At 49.0% G+C, this 15,389-nt stretch overlaps 1 protein-coding gene across 1 annotated transcript in view; it reads left to right on the forward strand.

Moving 5' to 3' along the window:
* Positions 1–15,389, forward strand: part of TONSL (tonsoku like, DNA repair protein) — a 40,556-nt gene that overhangs the window by 9,790 nt on the left and 15,377 nt on the right. The window contains exons 5-13 of the mRNA XM_058178231.1: positions 2,905–3,034; positions 4,155–4,326; positions 4,510–4,624; positions 4,721–4,869; positions 6,004–6,156; positions 6,896–7,021; positions 10,525–10,720; positions 13,850–13,911; positions 14,256–14,345. Coding sequence (XP_058034214.1) covers positions 2,905–3,034; positions 4,155–4,326; positions 4,510–4,624; positions 4,721–4,869; positions 6,004–6,156; positions 6,896–7,021; positions 10,525–10,720; positions 13,850–13,911; positions 14,256–14,345 — 1,193 coding nt within the window. The remainder of the gene's footprint in view (positions 1–2,904; positions 3,035–4,154; positions 4,327–4,509; positions 4,625–4,720; positions 4,870–6,003; positions 6,157–6,895; positions 7,022–10,524; positions 10,721–13,849; positions 13,912–14,255; positions 14,346–15,389) is intronic.

Genomic DNA, 15,389 nt, shown 5'->3' on the forward strand with positions numbered 1-15,389 from the left:
TCCTGTCAGAGTTCTCAGGGCAGGCAGGAATCCAAGGTGTGACTTCAGCAATCCAGATTAGACTTTGCCTGACTCAAGGAATGCCAGAAAGCAGATCCTTTATATAGGCCATGGGGTGTGGCTCCATGACTCAGCACTTATCCAGGCCTGCCCCTCCCTTCCTTTTGCTGACGTCGCCTCTCCATGCTCCGGAAGCGGGGATCTGTCCACGTTTTGTCAGCTGCCGGCAATTCTAGCTCGTGGCTGGCTTCTTGCTCACATGCTGTGGGGGGGGAGATTTATTTGCTCAGTCTGTCCTGGCATGGTGCCATGACTGGGGGCTGGAGGCATGCCAGGCCATTCGTCTTCACTATCAGTCTCTGGCTGAGATAGCAGGAGATGGGAGGGGCCCGGCTGCAGAGAGGGGGGCAGGCGAGGCACAACACACCGGGACCAAAAGTTGATTCTTCCAAGGTGTCGGGGTCCTGATGGAGCCCATCCTTGGGGACCTGCTTTCTCTCTCCAGAAAGTGTGCACTCGGCTACTCCGCACATCGTACCGATGAAGGAGAATATTCGTAGCTCAGGGTTGAAATGAGGGCTCCTTGATGCTCTCTGAGCTTGCTTGTTTTCTTGCAGACATTTCATGACCCAACCAGGTAACCTCATCAGTGCTAGAAGGGAAGGGAGTTTGTGGAGCGGAGTAGGAGAGAATGAGAAGGGAGGGAGGGAGGGAGGGGACTGGGGAGTCCTTGGTGTTCTCTGAGCTAGCTTGTTTTCTTGCAGATGTTTCATGATCCTAACAAGGTAACATTATCTGTGCTAACAGCACTGCTGATGTTATTATTATTATTATTTATTAAATTTTTATACCGCCCTTCTCCCGAAGGACTCAGGGCGGTTTACAGCCATAATAAAAAACAACAGCAATATACACATAAAACCATAATTAAAGAACTTATTATACAAATGGCCGAATTAAAACATTTAAAATAAAACCCCGAATTATAAAATGTTAAAACATTAAAACTAATTAAAATCCTATTAAAATCCTATGCCAGTCCTGCGCGAACAAATAGGTCTTCAGCTCTCGGCGGAAAGTCCGAAGGTCCGGCAGTTGCCGGAGTCCAGGGGGAAGCTCGTTCCAAAGGGTGGGAGCCCCCACAGAGAAGGCCCTCCCCCTGGGGGCCGCCAGCCGACATTGCTTGGCGGACGGCACCCTAAGGATGTTACCTAGTTAGGTCATGAAACGTCTGCAAGAAAGCCACCAAGCTCAGAGAGTACCAAGGATCCTTCTACACAATGTATTTATGTGGTTCCTGGTTGTGTGTAACTGTTAATTGTTAACTAGGGCAGTGATGACTAACCTTTTTCTTCATGTGCCAAAAGTGTGCCAACAGCGTGCAGGTGCCCACAATGCAAAGCATGCCACGTGCATGCGCACACAACCCTACTGTGCCCCTCACACATGCGCACATGACGCCCCCCCATGCCTACTTGGCCTGCTGCACCACAGTGGGGGGACAGTTTCAGGCCCCTCAGGCTACGGAGGCTTTGCTTGAGCCTCCAGGAGGGTGAAAACAGCCTCCCCCGGGCTCTGGAGACTCTCTGGAGGCCAGAAACAGGCCCGTTTCCAGACTTCTGGAAGGCCCGTTTTTCGCCCTCCCCAGGCTCCGCACAGGCCCTACACTTAATCTGGCATCCAAAACAAGCCGCATGGAGACTCCAGGAAGCCTCCGGGGTTCAATAACTGGTAACACCTGCCCTCTACACCCCCGTGCATCCGTTCGTGACCCTCGCCCCCCCTGTGCATGTGCACGCATCTCCCGCATGCGCCCCACCCCCTGCGCATCCTGAAAATCAGCTGGCCGGCAGAGGCGCATGCACAGTGGAGCTGATCTGGACGACGGCTTGCGTGCCTGCAGAGAAGGCGCTGGATGCCAGCTGTGGCATGCGTGCCGTAGGTTCGCCCTCACGGAATTAGGGTGTTGATGGCCGGCTATTGTTAGTTGTTTCCTTGTGTCGCCACCCCTCGGCTCCTGAGCACCTGACAGGCTGAGGGTCGATCACCATTTTAAAACTAAAAGCTACACGCAACCAGGAGAACTGTTGTGGTCCACCAGCTGTCAGTAGAGCTGGCGGTAAACTCAGACGATGAGGAGGTTGGGGAGGAACTTGGGCCAGTTCTGGAGCCTGGGGAAGGCTCTGCGTCAGAAGCAAAGAGAGAGCCAGGGCTCTCCGACATTTCCCAGCTGCCTTCAGAGTCAGAGATAAGTGGGGAAGAAGAACAGCTGGGGCCTGTTCCAGAGGTGCGGATGCACAGAGCTGTCAGGAGAGGAGGACAACTGAGGAACAGAGGCCGACTTGGGAAGAAAGGCACACGTGGATGCTGACTGGCCCCTCCCCGGCTGGAGAATAAATAGAAGGAGAGGGGAGTGGTGGTTGCAGAAGGCAACCGTTCGTATTTCTTTCGGGATATTTGCTTATCGTGGTTCTTGCCAGGAATTAATTTACAGCTTTGGGACTGGAAGCTCTCGGCCTGGCAATTATCCAAGGACTGATCAGGTCTGTTATTGCAATTGACCCTTGGCAGGATTATGGCCTGGACTTTTCTCTGTGGGAATGCCATGAATTCCCAGGGGACAAGGAGTGTGTTTCTTGGCTCTGCTAAGGCTGGGTCAGAACAAGAACAGCCTATTCTAGAAACGGTAGGGTCTTCTGCTTGGGCGGGGGTTGGACTAGATGACCTACAAGGTCCCTTCCTACTCTGTTAATCTGTTTAAGAAAAGCCCAGTGCACCCCTTGTAGAGAGAGAGAGAGAAAGATGTTCCCTAAGGACAGGCACCAGCATGGAGCTTGGAAGAACAAAGCTTTGGTCCCCGGGACTGACTCCGATCGGGTGCTGCAAACTCTCTTCTCCTTGCAGGGCAGGTGCCGCAGCGGGAAGGGAGTGAGATGCGGGCGCGGCTCTACCTGAACCTTGGCTTGATCTATGACAGCCTGAGGAACCCAGCCATGCGCACCTCCTACATCAAGAAGAGCATCTACATCTCAGAGTAAGGGGGCCTGGGGGTGGGGAGGGCTCTCTCTTCCTGCTCCACCTGGGTCAGCAGTCAGCTTTTGGGAGGCCCCGCTGGTTTTGGGTGGTCGGGAGGTTGCAGGGTGGGCCTCTGCTGGGGTTGGACTAGAAGACCTCCAAGGTCCCTTCCAACTCTGTTACAGGTAGTCCTTGACTTACGACCATGATTGATTGAGCCCAGGATTTCTGTTGCTAAGTGAGACATTTGCTAAGTGAATTTTGCCCCCTTCACAGCCACCATTGTTTATTGAGTCGCTGCAGCTGTTAAGTTAGTAACACGGTTGTTAAGTGAATCTGGGCTTCCCCGTTGACTTTGCTTGCCAGACGGTCACAAAAGGGGGATCAGGGGACTCCGGGGCCCTGCAACCGTCATAAATATGAGCCAGTTGCCAAGCGCCCAAATTTAAATCTCGTTACTGTGAGGATGGTGGAACAGTCGTAAGTGTGAAAAATGGTCATAAGTCACTTTTGCAGTGCCTTCGCAAATTCTAGCGGTCACTAAACGAACGGTTATAAGCTGTAGACTTCCTGCAGATGCCAATTGCCAAGCATCCGAATTTTGATCATGTGAGCTTGGATGGGGGAAGCTGCAACGGTTGTCAGCATGCAAAATGATCCTGGCTCTTTTCAGGGTTGTAACTTCAAACGGTCACTAAATGGACCGTTGTAAGTCGAGAACTAGCTGTACCAGGCAGTTCAATTTCTTAGCATCTGTGTTTCCTAATTTCTTTCTTTCTTTCTTTCTTTCTTTCTTTCTTTCTTTCTTTCTTTCTTTCTTTCTTTCTTTCTTTCTTTCTTTCTTTCCTTCCTTCCTTCTTTCCTTCCTTCCTTCCTTCCTTTATTTCTTTTCTCTCATTTATATTTCACGCATTTCTGAACTGCCCATCATCTCCTTTAAAGAGGGATTCTGGACAGTCTACAATAAAATATCAAAATACAAAACAGCATATAAATGATAAACCATTAGGGTTGACATTTTAATTCTAATCCTTGGAAGTTCTCTGAAGATAAGGGGGCTTCTTTGCTGGCAATGAGGGACTCAGTGACCCATCCGGCAGGGCGTTGCCCCGGTGCCCACGGTCTGTTCCACCTCCTAGGCAGGCCCACCTGTCGGAAGACCTCTTCCGAGCCTACTTCAACCTGGGCAACATCCACCTGCGGGAGAAGGAGCATTCGCAGGCCATGCGCTGCCTGGAGCGAGCCCGGGAGTGCGCCTCCAAGATGAAGGAGAAATACATGGAGAGCGAGTGTTACGCCAGCATTGCCCAGGTAAGAGAGTCACCTTAAGAAGGGGGTTCACCTGCACCCTACCAATCCCAAGATCCTCTGCCTTCTTGCTCTGCACAAGCATGGCTAAATCCTAGAGCGGGAGTGTCCAAACTTGGCCACTTTTAGCCTCGTGGACTTCAACTCCCAGAATTGTCTTGGACCCTTGCCCTTGGTCACCCGCAGGTCCTGCTGGGTCTGGGGGACTTCATAGCCGCCAAACGGTCCCTGAAGAAGGCCTACCGCTTGGGCTCCTGGCAGCCCCAGCAGCGGGACAGCATTGGCCGCCACCTGCGCTACGGTGAGTGCTGGTGTCTGTGGGTCTGGTCTCTGGCAATTGGGTTAGAGGCTGCCCCATGGCCCTCACCACTCTGGTGTGACTCTTCCTGCCTGGCAGCCACCAAGGTGAGTCGCTTGCAAGAAGCCCTGGAGGAGGCAGAGGCCGCCAGCGACCTGGGGGCAGCCCTGGGACTCTCCGAGCAACTGGGGGACCTTTTCTGCAAGATGGGCGAGTATCGGCGGGCTGCGGAGGCCTATGAGAAGCAGGTAGGCTGTTCAGGGGGCAAGGTTGTGGAGGAATGGGGGGAGAGGGGAAGGAGGGAAAGAAGCCAGCTGCCCCTCATTTTGACCTTCAGCTCAGTTGCTTCTCTCTTGATCAGAGGTCTTCAAACTTGGCAGCTTTAAGACTTGTGGACTTCAACTACCAAAATTCTCCAGCCAGCATAGCTGTCTGGAGAATTCTGGGAGTTTAAGTCCACAAGTCTTGAAGCTGCCAAGTTTGAAGACCTCTGCTCTTGATGGTTGGATGGGGGAGGGTCAGCCTCTGAGCTGGCCAGTCATCGCTAGTCTTCCAAGTGGGGGCCAGGTGGTCATTCCTTAGAATTTGGCAGTCCAAGGCAGCAGCCAGTGCTAGAATATTGGTTATCTGCTCTAGAACCGAGCATCTTGGCTGCCGAGGCTGGAGAAGTCCGATCCAAACCAGAGGAGGTTGGGACTTGGGTCAAGTCATGATGAAAGGTAGATGTAGAGGTAGACGAAATACTTAGTTTAAATAAGAGTGATGTAAGGAGATGCAAGATCCCAAGGGAGGAGTATGGGAGAGTGGTCAGAAAAATAACAAGAGTTGAAATACTAAAAAGGGCAAGAGATGACGGATAGATACAGAACACTTCTTAATATAGGACTTATTTGATCAAGAGTTAGAAAATAGAGATAGGAGTTAGAATGGGGAAAACATGACATACAAGGTTTCCTGCCTGGGCAGGGGGTTGGACTAGAAGGCCTCCAAGGTCCCTTCCAACTCTGTTGTTGTTATTGTTATTGTCTATTGCTATATAACATTAATTACCATGTAGACACAAATGTTAGAAGCTGAAAGATTATTATCAGATATACTTGAATAGTATTATTATTGTTATTAGTGAATAAAGTTTATTGTGAATAAACTGATCATTATTATTACTATTTTAACTGCTATTATTAATTGCAGAATTATAAATATTTTGTAAATCTAAATGACTCAGATACTACGCTGCACACTAAGTACATGTGTATATTTAAAAAAATAAAATAAAATCTTGGCCGCCTGGTCGGGCAGAGGGATGGGAGCCCGGCCGATGCAGGATTCAGGTCCCTTTCTGGAAGATATCCAGGACCCTGAACGGTGGGCTGCTCTTTCAGCTCGGCCATGCCAAGGCCTTGGGACGGACAGAGCAGGAACTGGCTGTGATTCACGTCTCTTTGGCGACCACCTTCGGGGACCTCAAGGACCATGCCCGAGCGGTGCAGCATTTCCAGGCAGAACTGGCCCTGCGGCGTGGGAACCCTCTGGAGGTAACAGGGGGCGAGGGGAGGAGAGCTCCAGGTGTGCCTCTGCAGGACATTTTCTCCCCCAGCCAATCCCCGTTGCTGAGACAATAGCATCACGGAGGGAGAATGCGAGCTGATACAGGGGTCTCCAACCTTGGGCGCTTTAAAATTTGTGGACTTCAACTCCCAGAATTCCCCAGCAGGCGCTGGCTGCAGAATTCTGGGAGTTGAAGTCCACAAGTCTTAAAGCGCCCAAGGTCAGAGACCCCTGAACTAAAAGACTGTTTAAAGTTGTGCACTGGTTAGAATGCAGTATTGCTGGTTGCCAACAGTTCGATCCTGACTAGCTCAATGTTGACTCGGTCTTCCACCTTTCCAAGGTTGGTAAAATGAGGACCCAGATTGTTGGGGGCAAGAGCTGAGTCTATAAACCACTTAGAGAGGGCTGGAAAGCACTGGGAAGTGGCATATAAGTCTAAGGGCTAGTGCTAAGTGGGAGGGGAGGGAGGGAGGGAGGGCGGGCATAGTGGTCGATTGGTAAAGTGCAGTAATTCTGCTGATTGCCAGCAGTTCAATCCTGACCAATTCAAGATTCACTCATCCTTCCATCCTTCCGAGGTGGGTAAAATGAGGACCCAGATTATTGAGAGCAATAGGCTGACTCTAATCCGTTCAGAGGGGGCTGGAAGGCATTGTGAGACGATATACTGTATGTGTCTTAAGTGCTGTGGCTATTAAGCCTCGTCTGTTCTGCCCACCTCAGGAAGGCAAGACCTGGCTGAACATCGCCCTGGCCAAGGAGGAGGCTGGCCAGAGCTACCCGGAGTTGGAGCCCTGTTTTCAAGCTGCTTTGCAGGCCGCACAAAAGGCTGGTGACCACAAACTGGAGGTGAGTAGGGTTGTTATTTTTTTTTGTTTTTTTGCAAAAGGCGTTTTTTGTCTTGGTGATTTTGCAAAAGGAAGGGGGTGAAAAACAGGAAAGTTCCCAAAGGTGATTTTTCCAAAAGACATTCTTGAAAACATTTTGCTTCTCATCCAAAAAGCATCCAGTTTTAGACATCACACTAAAAAAGATGTTGAGACTCTGGAAAGAGTGCAGAGAAGAGCAACCAGGATGATTAGGGGACTGGAGGCTGAAACACATGAAGAACGGTTGCAGGAACTGGGCCTGGCTAGTCTAGTGAAGAGAAGGACCAGGGGAGACTGGAGAGCAGCCTTCCAGTAATTGAGGGGCTGCCACAAAGAAGAGAGAGTCAAGCTATTCTCCAAAGCACCAGAAGGCCAGACAAGGAGCAATGGATGGAAACTGACCAAGGGGAGATTCAAGCTGGAAATAAGGAAGAATTTTCTGACAGTGAGAGCAACCAACCAGTGGAACAGAAGTTGCCTTCGGAAGTTGTGGGAGCTTCATCCCTGGAAGTTTGCAAGAAGAGACTGGACTGCCCTCTGTCAACAATGGTGTGGGGTCTCCTGCTTGGGCGGAGGGGCGGGGGGTTGGACTGGATGACCTACAAGGTCCCTTCCAACTCTTGTTAATCTGTAAACTTCCTCAGTTCTGATTGAAGAGTCCTCCAGGAAAAAACAACAACAAACAACCGAGTTCATTTGTCTTTTGGAAAAAGCGCCTTTGGGTCAACTGTGACGTGGAGGATCTGCAAGGCTTCTCCAGGTGATGAGGCTCTGTTGCCCTGGAGGCCTCTTCAAAGGTTGCGGACGGGGTGGTGAGACAGCAGGACACCCCGCAAATGAGAGAAATAAGCAGAGGCATAACTATAGTAGTTGCCTATGGAGCTTCTCGGTCCTCCAGGTCTCGGCTGTCCCAAAGGTGGTTTATTTCAAGAGGCAACTGGACTTTCTGGTTTTTTCCTTTTGAAGACGTTTCGCTTCTCACCCAAGAAGCTTCTTCAGTTCTGACTGGATGGTGGGGAATGGAAGGATTTACACTCCTTGCAGACAGCTGGTCCTTTGCATGCTTTTTAGAGGGCCGTTGAGGCCACCTGGAGGTTTGTCTGTGTCCTCAGGGTCACCTGAGTGGTGCCAATGGGTTCCTGTGGTCTGCAGTTTTTCCTCTGCAGGAAATCCGTTCCTAGTCCCACACCATTCGAAGTGGGGGGAGGGGTGAATTTGGCATGATGAATGGTGTGGGAGTAGGAATAGATTTCCAAAGGAAAAAATTGCAGACCACAGGAACCATTTACACCACTCAGGTGACCCTGAGGACACAGGTAAACCTCCAAGTGGCCTCAACGACCCTCTAAAAACGATGCAAATGACCAGCTGTCTGCAAAGGAATATAAATCAGGAATAATAACCGTCACAGAGTTGGAAGGACCTTGGACGCTCACGCAGGGATTCGAACCGCTGAACTGCCAAACTTTCTGATCGACAAGCTCAGTGTCTTAGCCACTGAGCCACCCAGCCAGGCCTCTTCCATTCCCCATCCTTTCATTTCATAGAATAGAATAGAATTTTTATTGGCCAAGTGTGATTGGACACACAAGGAATTTGTCTTGGTGCATATGCTCTCAGTGTACATAAAAGAAAAGATACCTTCATCAAGGTACAACATTTACAGCACAAAATGATGGTCAATATATCAATATAAATCATAAGGATTGCCAGCAACAAGTTATAGTCATACAGTCATAAGTGGAAAGAGATTGGTGATGGGAACGATGAGAAGATTAATAGTAGTGCAGATTCAGTAAATAGTCTGACAGTGTTGAGGGAATTATTTGTTTAGCAGAGTGATGGCCTTCGGGAAAAAACTGTTCTTGTGTCTAGTTGTTCTGATGTGCAGTGCTCTATAGCGTCGTTTTGAGGGTAGGAGTTGAAACAGTTTATGTCCAGGATGCGAGGGATCTGTAAATATTTTCACGGCCCTCTTCTTGATTCGTGCAGTATACAGGTCCTCAATGGAAGGCAGGTTGGTAGCAATTATTTTTTCTGCTATCCTGTCAGAGAATTATTTCTCACTATCCTGTCAGAGCTGAAGAAGCTTCTTAGATGAGAAGTGAAAGGTCTTCAAGGAAAAAACCCCAGACAGTCTAGCTGCCTTTTGAAAACGCCCCTTTGGGATAGATAACTGTTCAGCCTCTCAGGAACCTTGAAAGACACATGGAGTTACTTCTGAGTAGTTTGTTTTATTGTCCCTCATCTATACAGGCAATCCTTGACTTACAACCATGCATGCTGATCGTTCATAGTTGCAGCACATCTGACAAAGGTGACCTGTGACGCCTTTTCACACTTAATGACCGTTGCAACCTTCCCCTGGTCATCGTGATCAAAATACAAACCTTTATGGCGGTTGCAGATCAGTTCTCATACTTATGACCGTAGCAACATCCTGACAGTCATGTGGGCCGCTTGGAGACTGGCCTGTATTTCCGACAATTACATCCCTGGGTCATGTAATCGCCACTTGGGACCATCCCAGATGGCTTCCCACAAGCAAGAGTCAATGGGGGGAAAGTTGGATTCGCTTAATGACCGCATTTACAAATGCAGGTTACAAAAGGGGATCACATGATCCCCAGGACAGTCCGACTATTGTAAATACATACCAGCTGAGAAACGCCCAAATTTGGATTGCAAATGACCAGGGTGACGTGGAAACTCCGAACAATCACTATGCCAGCTGCATACTGCAGCGGTCGTAAGTGTGAAAACCGATCGTAAGTCAGGTTTTTTCAGAGCCTTTGAACGGTCACAAAACAAAGGGTTATAACTCAAGGACTACCTGTGAAATTTCTTCCTTGAAAAACGGGATTTCTTCCATTGCACAACAATGGAAAACTGAAGAGGTCCCTACAGAGGAAAATGTTATATTAAAAATATTAGAATGTGCAGAGATGGATAGACTAACATTCAGAATTAAGAAGAAGGAAGGAACTGGATACTTTCTAACATGGGATTTGTTTTATCAAAGACTAAAGAGCAGAAACAAGTTAGAAGCTTCAAAGCATAAGGAAATTGAAGATTTATTAAAATGGAAAAGTAAATATTATTATGTGATTATCATTAATGTTTATCGTTATGGTTATGAATATTATTGTTATTAATACTATTTCTCAAAAACAATTGTACTTAGACAACACACTGTTCATATAGACATTGAATTTCTATGTTTAATATTTAAACAAATTATAACAAAAAGACTTTTGGACTTCAACTGCTGGCTGGGGAATTCTGGGAATTGAAGTCCACAGATCCGATCAAGCTTTTTCCATGCTAAAGTCACCAGGCGTGAGGGAATTCTGGGAGTTGAAGTCCACAAGTCTTAAAGGGGCCAGGTTTGGAGAACGCTGCTCTATACTTTGTTCTTCACTTGACCTGGCTGACGATTGACAGCTGTCCTTCAAAATGATCACACCGATCGCTCTTTGCCAGCTTCAGATCTTGCGGCATCTCCAAGCCTCCCAGCAGAGATGTGGCTGCCCGCCAGCAGCCACAGCAGAGACGTCAGCCCGTCTGCAGGAGCTCTGCGCCTCCCACGACCGCCACTCGGATGGGGAGAGCAGCGAAGAAGAGGAGCTGCACAACAGCCAGGCCTTGGAGGCCAGCGACTTGGAGCTCTCTGACAGTGGTGAGCCTCATGGGTGGCGTAGGAGAAGACGGGTTCTTTCGGCCGTAGACAAGCAGCCAAGTCCCCTATTTATGGCCACAATTGAGCCCAACGTTTCTGTTGCTTAAGTGACTTTTCCCTCGTTTTACGACTTTTTCTTCCCACGGTTGTTAAGTGAACCACTGCAGCTGTTAAGTGAGTAGCACCGTTGTTAACTGAATCGGGCTTCCCTCTTGACTTGGCTTGTCAGAAGGTTGCAAAAGGGGATCTTGCACTCCGGGACGCTGCAACCGTCATAAATATGAGTCAGTTTCCAAACGTCTCCATGAGTTTTGATCCCACGGATGTCGTAAGTGTGAAAAACAGGCATTTTTTTCCAGGGCTGTTGTAACTTTGAACGGTCACTAAATGAGCTGTTGGGCGAGTCCAGTTTTTATGTCTCGCCATTCCTGCTGGGAGTTGGTCAAAGGGCTGGCTGCAATTTTCCTGGTTTATCGAATGGTCGCTTATGGTTTGTGAGTTCCAGCAGAAGAAGGAATAGGAATGAGGATGCCCCCTTAATCCAGGTTAGCCCCGGCCAGCTCTGCCTGGTCGCTCCAAAAGCAGTCGGGCACCAGCCTGTGCCAGGGAAGAGCTTCTCCCTCCAAAAGTGGCCGCTTGTAGTCCTGGAGTTGGACCTTGGCTGAGGAAGGCAGGAAGACGTTGCCACACAACCACCCTTGGAAATGCCAGGATGGAGAGCCACCAGACGAGACTTCTTTTCCTCCCCTGCATCAACCCTCTCTTGGTGTCTCTGGAGATTCTCGATCATCTGGGTCACGGTTGTCCCAAAGGGGCTTTTTTCCAAGAGGCAACTGGATTTTCTTTGAAGACGTTTCCCTTCTCCTCCCAGAAGCTTCTTCAGCTCTGACTGGTTGGTGGGGGACGGAAGGATTGATACTCCTTGTTAAGAGTAATCTGGGTTCACAACCAAGATTATGGACTGTTGAGCAGAGTACCCTACGCATGAAAACGACTGAGACTGGTTGTATACAATAACAGTCACTTGCAGACAAACTGGGGTTTGATAGTCCTTTACTTTTAGGGAAAAGGCAAAGACAAAGTCCAAAAACAATTCAGGTCATACACATATAAAGTCAGTCAGTCAGGGATGTTAAAAAGTCTTCTTACCAACGTAGACTTGCAAAACAAACAAGGTCTTCTTTCAGTTCAGCAAAACACAGTTCAATTCACAACAGTCAGTATCTTGAGGAATCAGTAACTAGCCATGATCAAGCAACGATCATAAAGCTCAAATATACGGTTGCAGTATGTCATCAGGTTACAATGCCGTAGCGTCCCTGTAGATTCCCCACAAGCCATAATTTAGTAGTCCTTTTATACATTGGCTACAGAGCTCAACCAATCGGGAAGCTTGCAATGATGCAGCACAGCCTTAAAGCCATATCATGCCTTTCTACAAACATACATAGTTAGTTTATATATTGCCTGGCCAACTAGTTAGGCAAATAACAATTTCCTGACACTCCTTGCAGACAACATTCTGGTCATTTGCATCCTTTAGAGCAGGGGTCTCCAACCTTGGTCCCTTTAAGACTTGTGGACTTCAAGTGGAGCCTTCTTGGAATTGCTGAAAGGAAGATCGTGTTGTAGATTGGAGAGGTGATGTCTACAGAGGGGGTGGGATACCACACAGTCTATGTCCAGTCTGCAACACAGTCCGTTCAACAGTTCCAAGAAGGCTCCACACCCATTGGCACCACTCAGGTGACCCCCACAACACAGATAAACCTCCAGGTGGCCTTAACGACTCTCCAAAACAGGGGTCAGACTTGATTTCATTGAGGGCCACGTCAGGGTTGTGTTTGACCTCGGGCAACCGGGGGTGGGCATGGCCCTCTAAACGTCACTTGTGTTGGGGGCACCTGTGGTGGCCAAGTGCTAAGCCAAGACTTCCCTGAGACCCTCCTTCACTCATTATAATCTCCCTCCCTTTTCTTCTTTTTCCTACCCTCTCCTTTCTTCTTCCTTCCCCTCTTCCCTTCTTTTTCCTTTCTTGCTCTCTTCCCATCTTTCCTTCTTCTTCTTTGTCTTTGCCTTCCTCCTTTCCTGTTCCTTCTTGCATGCTCATTTCCAGGGTGGCCCCGCGGGCCTTGAGCTTGACACCCCTGCTCCAAAACGATGCAAATTCAGCCAGAGCTGAAGAAGCATCTTTGTCGTGTCCCACCCCGCACTCCAACGCACGAGTCAAGGAAGTCCGTAACAAACTTGGCAACGAAGCCTCTGCAGCTTGCCAAGTTCCTTCGAGGTTTATCAGGGCAGGCAGGAGTCCAAGTTGTGACTTCAGCGATAGGGTCCGATATCAGCAAACTAGATAAGACTTTGCTTGACTCAAAGTTAGAATGCCAAAAGCTGGTCCTTTATATAGGCTGTGGGGTGTGGCTCCATGACTCAGCATTTATCCAGGCCTGCCCCACCCCTCCTTCTGCTGGCGTTGCCTCTCAGATCTCCGGAAGCGAGGGTCCTCCCACTTTGAATTGTCTTCAGCTGGATCTGCTGTCAGTGTCTGGGAAAGGGAGGGGTCAGAGGGAGTAGGCCTGGGTAAGTCCACCACCTGGCTGGCTTCCTGCTCTGAAGGCTGAGCCAAAGGAACACATGCTGTATGAGTGAGGTTTATCGGGCTTCTTTCACTCCTTGAATCCTCTCCGGGCATGGGGCCAGGGCCGGGCGGGGGGGTGCGGGGGCTGGAGTCATGACAGGCCGTTCATCTTCATTATCAGACTCGGTGTCTGATAAAAGGCCCGATTGGAGATGGGAGGGGCCCGGCTGAGGAGAGGAGGGAGGACGAGTCACAACAATCTTGAATGAGAAGTGAAACGTCTTCAAAGAAAATCCAGAAAGTCCAGTTGCCTCTTGAAAAACAACAACGCTCTCTTGGGTTTATCTGGAAAGCAGCCTCAAAACGCAGCTACTAATAGGGAGCAGGATGAGAGTAGAAGGGAGATGTCGTACAAGAGAGAGATACGGACATTGTGTGGAGCGGAATTTGCAGGGGTTCGAGAGGGTCTCTGCCTTGGAGCCCTCTGGGGGTCCACCCAGGAGGACTTTGGAGCCCCTCATGCTTCCTCTGACCCTCTGCTTCTCTTCCAGGTGAAGAGGAGGACATGGAAGGCTACAGCAAAACAGTCCCTGGGCGGCGCAGAATCAGCAAGGTCAGCCCAGAAGCTTTGAGTAGGCAGGGTGGGCATCAGGTGCGAAAGATTCCCCCCCATGTGAAGGTCTAATTAAGCTGGCTTCTCACTCGACAGCCTCTGTGCAGGAGTTTTAGCAGCACCTGCTCACCGATAGCTAAGAGTCAGCGGAATTCAAGGGAGGTTGTGACCATGTAAGAATTCTAGGCTGATACCTCCTTTGACTCCGCCCCAAGTTCCGCCTTCCCTTCTCCTACAGTGGGGCGCTTCTTTGACCCCTGGGCTTTGGCCTGGCATGGCGGGTGGGGGCTTGTTTTCCCCACGGAAAGGATACAGGTGGCATTGGGGGCTTTTCCTTTCCTCAGTGGAACCAGCGCAACGACAAGGGGGAGACACTCCTGCACCGGGCCTGCATCGAAGGGAATCTGCGCCAAGTCCAGTATTTCCTGGAGAAGGTCAGTCTGCGGCAGGGCTGGGCAGTTCATTTTCCCACATGAGAAACTGAGGCCGCTGTGCAGGACCGAACCAATGGGCGGGACTTAATTCTGCCGCCAGTTTATGTATGTGAGTTATGTATGCGCACACTTTTGAGAACAGGCAACCATTTCAGGCAAGCGGTTCAAGCCCACGTCTTTTGTCTCTACCTAGAGCAGGGGTCTCCAACCTTGGCAACTTTAAGACTTGTGGACTTCAACTCCCAGAATTCCCCAGCTGACCAAACTTGGCTACTTTTTTTTTTTTCATAAAAAAGTTTTATTTTTACAATCATGTCAAACAACTCATCCAATGTACAGTTATATACAATTAGTCGGGCTTGCCCAGTCACCCCCCCCCTTTTTAACACTCTTCCCTCTTCTACCTTCTTCTACTTTCCTAACCTTCCTCTCCTCTTATCTACATCCTCTCCTTCCTCCACCCTACACCTTCCTTCTCCCTCTTCTACCCCTCTTCCTTCCTCTTCTCCTCTTTCCTACCTCCTACTCTCTCCTCTTTTCTCCCTCCCCACCGTTCTAAAATGGTAACTGGGCAGACCCGACCCTACATTAATTATATTTATACATCTTCAATAATCCCTGTACATTAACCATCACTCCATCTCTACCCTCAACCCCCAATTCCCTCCCCTTACCCCCACCCCGACTTCCCAGAACAAAATGCAGGGTATCAAAACTAACAATCATAATCTAAAATAATTCCTAAATTATAATCTCTAGTCACTCCACACTTAATCACACTCTCAATTCCCCTCTCCTTCAGAAATATATCTAATACAAAATATTTCCTAAATTTACTCATATGCTATTATAGCAAACTTGGCTACTTTAAGACTTGTAAACTTCAACTCCCAGAATTCCCCAACCAGTCAAACTTGGCGACTTTTAAGACTTTGTGGACTTCAACTCTTAAAGTTGAAGTCTTAAAGTTGCCAAGTTTGGAGACCTCTGATTTAAGCAAATGTTAGCTTGACTTCTTAAATTCTTCTCTGTCAGCACTCTAGG

The sequence above is a fragment of the Ahaetulla prasina genome, chromosome 3, assembly GCF_028640845.1.
Source record: "Ahaetulla prasina isolate Xishuangbanna chromosome 3, ASM2864084v1, whole genome shotgun sequence".
NCBI classification, from domain to species: Eukaryota; Metazoa; Chordata; class Lepidosauria; order Squamata; family Colubridae; genus Ahaetulla; species Ahaetulla prasina.